The sequence below is a fragment of the Uranotaenia lowii genome, chromosome 3 (genome assembly GCF_029784155.1).
Source record: "Uranotaenia lowii strain MFRU-FL chromosome 3, ASM2978415v1, whole genome shotgun sequence".
NCBI lineage: Eukaryota > Metazoa > Arthropoda > Insecta > Diptera > Culicidae > Uranotaenia > Uranotaenia lowii.
In genome coordinates this window covers 43507669-43519319 of record NC_073693.1, presented here as the reverse complement: position 1 = coordinate 43519319, position 11651 = coordinate 43507669, and the positions used below count along the sequence as shown (strand labels likewise).

Genomic DNA, 11651 nt, shown 5'->3' with positions numbered 1-11651 from the left:
GTATTTGGAATCGCTATAAATCGCTAGTACTCAAATTCTGTAACAAGATTCTTCGTTGATGTTGGAATATTTTTTTTACGCCGGAATATCGTGTCTATATTTCCAGAGAAGTGTTAATTTTGTACGTAGACATATTTACGTTTTTTTTCGATGGAATACAGTGTCTACATTCCGTTTCCTTACCTTGATACTCAAATTCAGGTTTTGTTGAATGTGTATTTGACATCAGCGAGGAGGACTGTCAAATTCTTGAATACCCTCTGGAAATTGTTTTCTTTCCTTTCCCAAAATCAAAACAGCCGAAATTTTTTGCTCAACTATTTATTCAACTAAAAAATATTGAAGGAAAATTCAGATAAACAATAATGTTAACGATATTCCCTACAGCTTGTTTGTTAAAAGCGCTCCAGAGCAAGCAGATTGAGTGTTTTTTATTTCTTATTCATTCTCTCTCTTTTCTTCGGCAAATCCGGATGGCTGCTCATTATTTTTTTCAATTAAAACGATTTTTTTTGGAGGGCACTTGTCGTTTCCACTGCTTTAACTTGAATTCTCTTCTACAAAGTATATATTACACAGATTTCTACTTGTTTAGTATATATTTTTCGCTTTCATTCTCTTGCATCTTCCATTTGCTTACTACACATTGAAGGACAATAAGTTCTTTCTTTCTTTTTTTTTCCAATATATGGGACCGAGTCGCTCGTTTAGGGATGTATTTGTGTGATGTGTTTCCGGTTAAAAATTCATATAAAAATTTGCTCGCGACCCGGGTTATCACATATATTTCCTAACTTTAAAAAATGGCGCGCAGAAGAAGTAACGATTTTATTAGTGATTGCTTAGTGCGCACGCTAAGCTGCTTACGATTATTTTATATAGACCCTAGCAAGATTTTAAATAAAGATTTTAGATGTAAATAAAAGTATTTACAAAACAAGAGAGGCAAGAAAAAATTGAAAGGGCTCACTAAAGTAATAAAAAATAAAACTCTACCACAAAAATTCAACAGGAGTATTCTAGAGAGAGCAACGAAAAGTTTGGGAGACTGCAGGCTTTGTTACGGTTAATAGATAGATAGATAGATAGAGTAAGATAGTAGCTTAGAAAGTGGTTAAAAGTTCTTCTTGAATGCTGTTGGATCGAAGCAACTGACGAGGGGATTGGCCACCGAAACTGGAAATGGTTTCCGATTTGGTGGCTTCGTTCGTTTTCATCGTATGGTACTGCTCGGAGAAGTCCTGCAATGAGACATAATTTTCGGTAAAATATTCGCTTTGGATGTTACGAAGTAGAAACAACTTACCTTCAGACGATTTCCAGGGAAGATCGCTCGTTCGCGCTTCTTGATCATGAAATCGGTATGGACGAGCCACCTGTGCTCGAAGCATTCCTCCACCGATGGACGTTTCCTAGAATACGAAGACCCAAAATTCAATCAGAGATCTCAAAATTGACCTACGAAACACTCACGTTGCAGCGCGTTTGAAGATCAGCATCAAGAATCGGGTCGCCTCCTGGGTAACCTCCTTGAACAGATATTCGAAGCGGTAGCGCACGAAGCTGATGTTGGAGCGGGTTTCGGCTTCGTCGGCTCCTCGGAACGGACTGTTGGCCGATAGGAACAGATACGCCAGACAGCCGACGGTCCAGATGTCAGTCTGTGGGTAGGCTGCCTCGTGGTTCAATACTTCAGGGGCTGTGGATTTAAAAAAATTAATTAAATTGGCGAGCCCCTAAGATTAATGTTAACCGCATCGTACCAGTAAAGTCCAACCAGCCTACGTTCGGCACGTTGGTACCCAACTTGGAAACCTGTTGGGCGGCACCGAAGTCGACCAGCTTGATCTGCACCTGTCGTACGGAGGACATGACGATGTTGTCCGGTTGCAGATCCAGATGGCAGATTCCTCGCCAATGCAAGTACTGCAGAGCATCCAGGACTTGGGTGATGATGGTAGCTACGATTTGCTCGGTGTATTCCGAACGACTACTGAGGTAGGTCAGCACGTCAGCACCCTGCAGCTTTTCCATTACCAGAGCAGCAATGGAGGTATTTTTGGGCTTGAACGCAGCCAGCAAGGTAGCAATACGTTCATGTCGCAGGGTTCGCAGCATCTCAAACTCATGCTCGGCACCTTCAGCAATCTTTTCATCTCCAAGTTCGAAGATTTTGGCGACCACGATTTTGTCAGTGACCTTTTCCAATCCCTTGACCACGATCGAGAACCGACCTCGGGAGATTTCTGACATAAAGCTGAATTTGTCGTTGTAGTTGCCTTCAATACTCCACTTCAATGGAGACTTCTCATAACTGTAATCAAGACGACCCGAACGATCTTCTGGGGCAACATGTTGACCTGATTCCGTGAGCTGTTGCAACTGCTTCATAGCCCGGGTAATTTGGATCTTAGGTGCTCCAACGTCCAAAGTGTTGATGTTCTTAGTTGGGATACCACGGTCACTCCAGCCGATACGATTGTACGCAGCCAAACGGAACTGATATCCGGTGTTGGGTTCCAGTCCATGTACCAGGTAGAATTCATGATCAATGTTGCTCGCCACATCCACCCAATCCATACGACCGTGCTGCTTTATTTCCAAGCAGTAGCACATGACCGGCGAATTGCCATCGCTTCTAGGTTGCTTCCAACGCAGCAGCACTTCAGTATCGCTGACGGCAACAGCATCCGGACTGTCTGGGGCATCTGGAATAATCGCAATCACCACCCGACAACGTGCAGTTGTTTTGGAGATCTTGTTGCTAGCTACTGCCTTGTAGATGCCGCAATCGTTGTGCGAAGCTGGATGGAACTGAATGACCGATCGTCCATCGACGTCGTCCAAAACCTTAATACGGTTGCTATCGGTGACGACCATATCGTTGCGGAACCAGGTCACTGTTGGCTTCGGATCACCAACAGCGTAGCATACAATCTGGTTCGGTTCGCCTTCACGGATAGAAATCGTTTGTGGCTTCTCTCGGAAGAACGGTGCATGACCTTCACGCTTGACTTCGATCAGCGCCTCGGCTTCGGCGTACGAACCCAGACGAGTACCGACTTCGCTACGCAGACGCCTATTGATGGTGATGCTGTCGTCGGTGCCGTATCGGCTGATGCGGCTGCGACGCTCATCGTCGATTTCTTCGTCCATGATCTCTTGGAAACGACGACGCTCACGGATGATTGGAAGCTGAGAGGAAAACATAGTGATCATTTCAAAAACTAATCTGATCAAGCTTTATAAATACTTACACTGCTATCGTAATTGCTTTCGCTGAGGATGCTCGGGGAACGGTGCTTGGCGATCTTCATGTACTCACGTAGACGAGTTGGGAAGCCGGTATCACGCAGCTGCAGCAGATAGGTATCCGGACCGTACTGGTAGTGGCTTTCGGATTTGAACGAAGCGGTCTCGTAATCGGGATGGATGTCCTTGGAAACGTATTCCTCCCACTTCCTGCGCTTGTGTGGAATGTCGTCCACGGTAGTCGGTGGTGGAGTACCCTCCGGAGTGAAGATGATACCTGGTGGGTAGACCATCTTCGACGGGTGGTCGAAGCAGCTCATCAACGGGCGTCGACGGTACCAAGTGCGGCACGAGGCGTTAGTGTACCAATCCCTGTAGTGATAGTAGTAGCGACGCAGACGATCGGTACCAATCTGGTACTCCTCGAAGGTACGCTTGTAGATGATGTCGAACCAGGAATGGTTCAGCGCTTCCTTGATCGTCATACGGTGTTCATCCTCATACACCAACAGCTTCGTGATAAAGTCACGAGCTTCTACAGAAATGAATTCCCAAACGGTGCCAGTGAATGACCATTTACCGTCTCTAATCTTGGTCAGAGTTTCACGATCGTTACGACCCATAAATGGACTGATACCACCAAGCAAGATGTAGGTAATGATACCGACACTCCACATATCCTGACCCAAACCAACTCCACGACGGTTGATGACCTCTGGGGCCACGAACTCAGGCATACCGTAGTCCAAAGTGTATAGCTTATCGTCTTCAATACGGCGCGACAAACCAAAGTCGCAAATCTTAAGGTTATCGCTACCTGGATGAGCAATCAACAGATCCTTGATTGTCAATCCCATGTGTCCGATTCCTCTGGTATGCATATGTTCCAGACCCAGAAGGATCTGATAAACGTAAATAGCGATTTGGCGTTCGGTGTAGTAGTCGTGGGACAGTAAATTATCTCGAACCAGTTCCCCACCAGAAGCCAACTCCAGAATCAAACACAACGATCTATCGATATCGAACGCGTCATGCAAGCGAATCAACTTCCTATGGTTTAAGATGTTCATAATGTCGACCTCGTTGAACATGAACGGTCTCAGATCTGGACTGCCGTACATAATCTTGGCAGCAAAGTTGCGACCATTGGAACGTTCCGCCGCATGGTAAGTGATGCCCTGCGTACCTCTTCCAATTTCGTCTCCAATATCATAGAAGTCCTGATATACCTTGTTCCTAGCGCGGACATATGGCGTCCTGTGATGGGCATTGTAGACATAGTCTTCTTCGTTATCCTCGATGTGAACCATCACTGATGAGCTAATCGACCCGATTTGGTTCCGAGCGCTCAACGAGTACAAGCCCTCATCCTTCTTGATCGCATCCGTGATCAACAGAACCCAGGTGTCCGGCTCGTAGAAGATCATCTAGAAACAAACATTCTCAAAAACTAGTAAAAACATTTTTCTAAAAAACACTCACCTTGATGCGTGATGATTCAGTGATGGGTTGCCAGTCTTTGTACCACTTGACATCCGGGAAGGGTACGCCTGCGATCTTGGCCTCAACTCGACCGGAGCGACGTCCCATAATGAACACTTCCTCCGGGCGTTGCAGGAACCGCGGATACTCTCCCAATTCCAAGCAAACGCGTTGCTTAACGCTGCCGTATTCGTTGGTGGCCACCGCCTCGTACACACCGACGTCCCGTTCGGTCATGCGGTTGATGAACAGCGTTGCCTGGCCGTTTCTGGTGTAGCTGAAGCAATAACGACCACCGGCTTCGATCTTCTGATCGTTGAAGTAGTAGGTCATTGTTGGCTTCGGATAACCATACACGAACCAGAACAGGCTGACGTTGTGATTCTTGGTGCCGAACTGGACGGGGTATTCCTGACGAAGGAACTCCGGTGGAATTCCGGTGCGCTGGTCCCGATGAGTTGGTTTCTCAACGTCGAAACCACGTGGATAGTGTGGCGAAGTATCCGGGCGGTAGTCTCGTCCCGGTCCAAGGTATGGGTAGAAAACTGGAGCCTCCGGTTCCAGCTTCTGTCTATACGTTTGGACGTAGGGACTTGGCTCGCTTACTCCGTATTTGTTTTCGACGCGAACGCGGAATTTGTACTCCCGGAATGGTTCCAAGTTACGAACTTCGCACGAACAGCTACGAATTCCTGAGCGATAGGTATACCAATCGCCATCGGGGATTTCCATAAGTTCCAGTTGATAGGTGATCGGGTATCTCGGTACGGTAGTCAACGATGGTTTCCACGATAAAGTCATGCGGCGATCGGAGAGTTTTGAGATGATCGGTCTATCCATAAGAGGATAAGGAGTAGAGTGCAGGAAGCCCTTGTCTTTACCCTTTCCGAAACGACGCTTTGGATGAGCATCCAAGGCTTCGAAGTTAAGGTTGACATGAGCAAGTACTTCAGCGAGGTTGTTGTAAATCTTGCAGGTATAGCGACCCAGATCTTCTTCCTGGATATCGTCGATAATCAAACGAGCAAGACCGTTGATGTCCGATTCGATCTTATACTTTTCGCTCGGTACCAGACGGTGTCCATCGCGAATCCATTCGACAGTTGGAAGTGGGAAGCCGTCGACGCAAGCGGTAAATTTGGCTTTCATTCCTTCCAGAACGGTCATGTCGACTGGTTTCTTCATGAAGTAAGCTGGAGTTGGCTCTTCACCTCTGGTGAGTTGAGAAACAACATCCAATTTGGCTTCAATGGTGCTGCTTCCTTCGCGGTTGGTAGCAACGCAAGAATACAGACCGGTGTCGGATTCAGCGCACTCCTTAATGTACAGACAACAATGTTCTCCTTCGTACTTCATCTTGTAACGATCGTTTGGCGAAATGGGAGTTTCGTTCTTGTACCACTGAACTGTGGGTCTTGGGCTGCCAACCAGCTTTGCTGGGAACTTAGCCTCCAAACCTGGCAGTTGTTGCAGATCGGGGAAGCGGTACACGAAGTTTGGTTTCTGGAAGATTTTACGAACGACAGCCGAGGCCTTGGTTTCGGTTTCTCCCAGAGGATTGGCCATCAAGCAAGCGTATTCACCGGAGTCGGAGGTCTCGGTAGGAGCAATCGTAAGGCCGACGCTCTTACCGTCGCAAGTAACGGTAACCCGACCGGTAGGCTGCAGTGGCTCTCCATCCTTGGTCCAGATAACTTCGGGAGCTGGATTACCAGCAAAACGAGCACTGAACGTAAGTTCTTTGCCTTCGTCGGCTATAATGTCTCGGAGACCTCCCAGGAAGGTCGGAGGTTCTTCAGCGATCGACGAATCGGTGGCCGGGAGAACAGTAACCGTTCCAACGCAAGAAGTCTCGCCGATTTCGTTCGAGGCTACTACCTGGTACTCTCCGCTATCGGCTTCAGTAGATTTCTCAATCGACAGTGTTTGGCTACATTCACCGTCTTCAACGATCTTGCAGCGATCACCAGCAATTGGATTTCCTCCATGAAGCCACTTGATGGAGGGAGTTGGGTAACCAACTACCTTAACGTTCATCTTCACGGGGAAGCCTTCAACGATGCTGATGTTTTGCAGCTCATTAACGAACTGAGGCTTCTTGGCCTTGGGAATAATTTCGGTGATCGAAGCAGAGGTAGCCTTACCGACGGCGTTCTTAACCTCACAGGTGTAGATGCCGGCATCCTCGGGTGTCACTTTATCGATAATGAAACCAACGATGCCGTTCGGTTCGTTGATGAAATTGATCGCACGAGTCTGATGCACCGGGATACCATCCTTGAACCACCTTACCTCCGGCATCGGATAGCCAGCAATTTCGGCCTCCATGTGCAGTGTCTCGCCAACGATGATCTTGTGATCTTGGAGCGGGCGGATGAACACTGGATAACGCTGCTTGGCTGCAATTGGATGTATGGGTTATTTTCTGGTTGGGTAGCGTTGTGACAATTTACTTACGTGTTACAGCAACAGATGATTGAGTCGATACATCACCGCTCTTGTTTGAAAGAACCAGTTTGTAACAACCACTGTCACCGGGTTCGGCTTTCTCGATTACCAAACGGCAACGACCGTCGTGTCCGTGAGTGATAGAAATGCTGGAAAGAGTTTATAATCATTAGAATTTCGTTTTTCTTAGACATTGAACATGATCGTACTGCTCGTTAGGTTCGATTTCGTTGCCATCCTTGTACCAGGTCATCTTAGGCAGCGGGCTACCATCGACGATACAGGACAGTTCCAGGCGATCGTCTTCTTCGAGATCCATTCCCCTCTCGAGTCCCTTACCAAACACGGGCTGTTCGTTCTTAACTAAGATCATGAACTTAGCCTCAGTTTCACCTCCAATGCTGGAGGCCAAACACGAATACTGTCGAAAAAAAAAAATTAAGTTAAGAAATAACATCTACCAAACTCCTTCAACAACTACGCTTACATCTCCCTGCAGTTCGGGACCGAAGTGGGTGATGAACAGCTCACTGGTGACCTCGGCCTCACCAACGGTAATGACCTTCACCTTGGGTTCGTTGGTTTCCGGGTCGATTTCCTCCAGATCCAGTGGGGTGCCGTTGCGCAACCACTGAATACTCGGCCGAGGGCAACCCTTGACCTCGACCTTGTTGTAAACGTCGGACCAATCGTGCACGTTCATGCTGTCCGGTTCCTTGGTGAAAGTCGGTTTGTCGGCTGGAAATGGAAGTGAGATTTTTAGATTCTCACGGTTAATAGAAAATAATCTTGTACTCACTGTGAACATTCAGCTTAGCCGTAGCAACCGTTTCACCGAAGGTATTGGAGGCCGTCAGCGTGTAGGTACCGTGTTCTGCCATGGCACAAGACTCAACCAGAATGGTGTAGATTTCCTTCTCGACATCGGCGATCACGTCGCAGTTGTCCACGTTGCACAGGTTGATACCGTCCTTGGTCCAGGTGACCTTGGGCTTGGGATTGGCCTTGACCAACACCTGGAAGACACCCTGGGTGAACGGCATAACGGTGATGTCGTGGAAGTTTTCAATCTCAGGCTTCAACAGCACGTCCAAGCGACCATTCGACTCGTTGATGTCGTACTTGTTGCTGGCCCGGAAAGTGTAATCACCGGTGTCGTAGTGCCGGGCTTGATCGATATGCAAGGTATAGGTTATCTCCTTGAGATTGTACTCCAGCTCCTTGATTTCGGTCTTCATCTGGATGTAGTCGTCGGCTTGAACTTCCTTGCCATTCTGGATCCAGCTGAACTCCGGCTCCGGATCCGCGGTGATGGTCACAGTCAGATGGATGGTTTCGTTCTTGTTCACGCTGATGTTCTCCAACCCCTTGAGGAACTTCGGACGACGGTATTCCTTGCAAGCTGTGAGGAACAGATTTTAAGTATTGAAGGACATCTCTGCTATACAAATATACTTACGAATGACAGTGAGGTTGCATGGAAGTGTCTTCTCCCCAATGCGGTTCTTAACCACGGCCTTCCATTCTCCAGCATCGGCTTCCTTGACGTCTCGGTTTTCGATCTTGTACGTAGTCTACAACAGTAATTTGTTATAACCTCATGGTGGTTTGAAGAGAAAAGGGAAAAAAGTAGTAGAACTTACTCCAGAATCTGTGAACCGGATGCGGTCGCTAGCCTGCACTTCTTCTCCGTCGTGATACCAGGTAACGGTTGGTCTTGGGATACCATCGGCCTCGATAGTCCACGTCAGAGGCAGCGAATCGAAAGTAGTGACATCGGCAATGTCGGTCTTGAAAATTTCCGGGGAAGCTATTCGGAAAAACAATGTACCACTGTTAACCACTAGGTTTTCAAAAGGTTTATTATCGATTGGAGCTTTTCTTTCGGAAATCATCTACGAAGGAGTAGGAATATTTACAGAAATAATTTGGATCATTTTTGTTCTATGAAAAAAGATAACCACAGTGCGCTTAGCCTAACTGAACAGATGCGACATATAGATAGACACGTAAGATCCACACAAAGAGACCTCGAAGCAGCTATGTACAGCGAACGGAAAACAGTTGCCGACAGTTTGAACTGCCGAGAAAGCGAAGACAGACACGGTACCGCGGTAAGATTTTTCGAAGTGCACCCAAACGTAACATCTATAGGAAACTGAACTTTAAAAATTGAATAAAAGGTTTTCAACATTCACTTACCAATAGTTTATAGATTTGGTTTTGGTCGGCCGAATCTTTTGACAGTAGCTTCTATACAGAGTAAAGTTAGCTGAACAGAAATCGCAGCAAGCGTTAGTATTTTGTTGAAAACAACAGTGGTTAAAGAAATCGATTTCATGTGATAAAAGTCGAGCATGTTCGAGTATGAGTTGTTTGAATATTGTTGAAGTTTTTTTTTGTAGGAGGAATGAAAGGTAAGAGGCGTGATAAATGTGTTCTACCTTCTGCTTGTTTGGCACTGTCTGCTTCAGCCGTGGCTGTCTTCTTCGATTCTTCCATCTGTCCCGCTTCTGCTTCCTCTTTTGAAAGAGCTTTTTTCGGTTTACCCTTCTCGACAAACTCCTCTTTTTTAGTCTTCGCTTCTTCCATTTGTCCCACTTCGGCTTCCTCTTTGGACAAAGCTTTTTCTGGTTTACCTTTCTCGACAACGTCTTCTTTCTTTGGCTTTGGTTCTTCCATTGATTCTGTCTGAATGCTTTGCTTCTCAAGCTTCCGATCTTCTACGTCGGGTTGCTTAGGCTTTTGGCTTTCCGAAACGTCCGCTTTCTGCTTCTCGGATTGTTGTTGTTGAACATCGCTTGACATTTGCTTCTCCAGCTTCTTTGCTTTCTTAGCTTCTGAAGTGTCGAGAGGTTGTTCCGTTGCTGCTTTTTCAGATTCCATTTCTTTACTTTCAAGGGTTTCTGATAGCAACGACTTCTTTCTCTTCGGTACCGATTCAACATCTTCTGTCTTACCTTTGCTTGAGTCCTCAACCGATTCCTCTTCCAAAGACTGTTTCGATAGTAATTTCCCCTTCTTAGGTTCGCCATCGGTCTTGCTAACTTTTACACATCGCTCATCGACTTCCAAAGGAACACCTTCTTCAACAACATCTTTCTGTAGCTGTTTCGACGTTTTAGATACTTCGACAGATTCGTCTTCAAAGCGAACCTTCTTAGCTTTGTCCGCTTCCCGTTCCTCAATGTTTTCACGATTCAATCCATCGCCCATAACGCCTTGTTGACTTTCTTCGACACCAACTCGGCTTGACTGTCTCGACAGCAGCAGCTCATCTTCGGAAGCCGAAGTGATCGAAACTCCTCGGGACAGTTTGCCGAAAGCATTCGTCTTCGTTGTCGAAGCTTCATTGTCCGATTCGGCCTCTTCAACGAAGAACTTCGTTGTAGCCGCCGAACCTTCATTAACGGTCAAACTTTGGAAGATGGCTTTGTTTTCGTTTGACTCCAACACGATACTGTCGATTTCTTCGACGTGCAGGGCCGAAGCGTGAGGCTTCGTCGGGTAGATAATACGTTTCGGGGCCTCCTCCAATAACGGTGAGCCGGAATCTTCTTCGAAAATAACGGTTGTTGAACGCACCTGGTGTACCGAGTGCGATTCATCGGAGCCTGTTGATGAGTGTAGATGAATGTATGGCGTATTTGGTGTTGGTGAGAGCGGTCTTTCAATACATTTTGTTTTTCATAACAGGTTGAAACAGTCAAAGGCAACGTTACGCGATTTACCGAAAAATATTAGAAATTCGTAGTTCATCAATGAACTCAATAAAGTTTGTATTTCATTCTTTAGATAACGTCGATGCCTTTGACTTTGATGAATTGATGACTATTGATGAGCAATTGACCTTTTGAATGATCAACCTCTCTTCGGTACATTTTTGAAGGCTTAAAAGTGTGATGAAATGTTTATACTGATGAGATTAAAATCTGGGGACAATTCCACCTTACCTGTTACGTAGCCGGCGTGGATCTCCTCGGTGTGCACCGAAATCATAATGGTTTCGCCATTTTGGCCGATCTTGGTGCACTCGTCACTGGTCACGATTCGATGAGCATCGGCATCGGTATTCGCATCGAGGCTCGCCACAAGGGCCTCTGTGAATGCCGACAGCCGAACGAATGAGAGAAAGCCACAATTTCCGCGCCAAAAACACAAACGTTGCAACACATACGAGACACATTGGTGTTTGAGTAGTAGGTAGCACATGGACACGAAGTGTTGGTTGTTTTGTTGGTTGATTTAGGATGTTTGTGTTTGTGTGTGGATTTTTGCGGATGGCGTGGTATAAACAGATGAAAAAGGTTGAATAATTTGTAGAGTATTTATAGACAAAACACTATGAGACAACAACTTTAAAGAAAAAAACGATCTAGATGCTCAGTAACTACTTGAACGAATGCAGGAAAACCTACTAAGGGGTCTACTGTCAGAACGAGCTTAAAACGAGATTGTTTACCCTGGGT

The 11651-nt window shown here is 46.4% G+C and overlaps 1 protein-coding gene across 4 annotated transcripts in view; it reads right to left on the bottom strand.

The window, feature by feature from the left end:
* Window positions 1–305: 305 nt before the first annotated feature.
* The window catches only part of LOC129757383 (obscurin), an 84397-nt gene continuing 73051 nt past the window's right edge, over window positions 306–11651 (bottom strand). For 3 of the 4 annotated variants that reach the window (XM_055754588.1, XM_055754589.1, XM_055754590.1), the window contains 14 exons: window positions 11136–11282; window positions 9627–10796; window positions 8826–8992; window positions 8642–8756; window positions 7982–8584; window positions 7670–7920; window positions 7392–7603; window positions 7192–7331; window positions 4735–7133; window positions 3258–4679; window positions 1764–3195; window positions 1474–1699; window positions 1307–1412; window positions 306–1241 (listed from right to left, as the gene is read on the bottom strand). In XM_055754588.1, the coding sequence (XP_055610563.1) occupies window positions 1104–1241; window positions 1307–1412; window positions 1474–1699; window positions 1764–3195; window positions 3258–4679; window positions 4735–7133; window positions 7192–7331; window positions 7392–7603; window positions 7670–7920; window positions 7982–8584; window positions 8642–8756; window positions 8826–8992; window positions 9627–10796; window positions 11136–11282 (8528 nt within the window). In that variant the 3' untranslated portion in view covers window positions 306–1103. The remainder of the gene's footprint in view (window positions 1242–1306; window positions 1413–1473; window positions 1700–1763; window positions 3196–3257; window positions 4680–4734; window positions 7134–7191; window positions 7332–7391; window positions 7604–7669; window positions 7921–7981; window positions 8585–8641; window positions 8757–8825; window positions 8993–9626; window positions 10797–11135; window positions 11283–11651) is intronic. The other variant, XM_055754591.1, reaches the window with a different exon arrangement.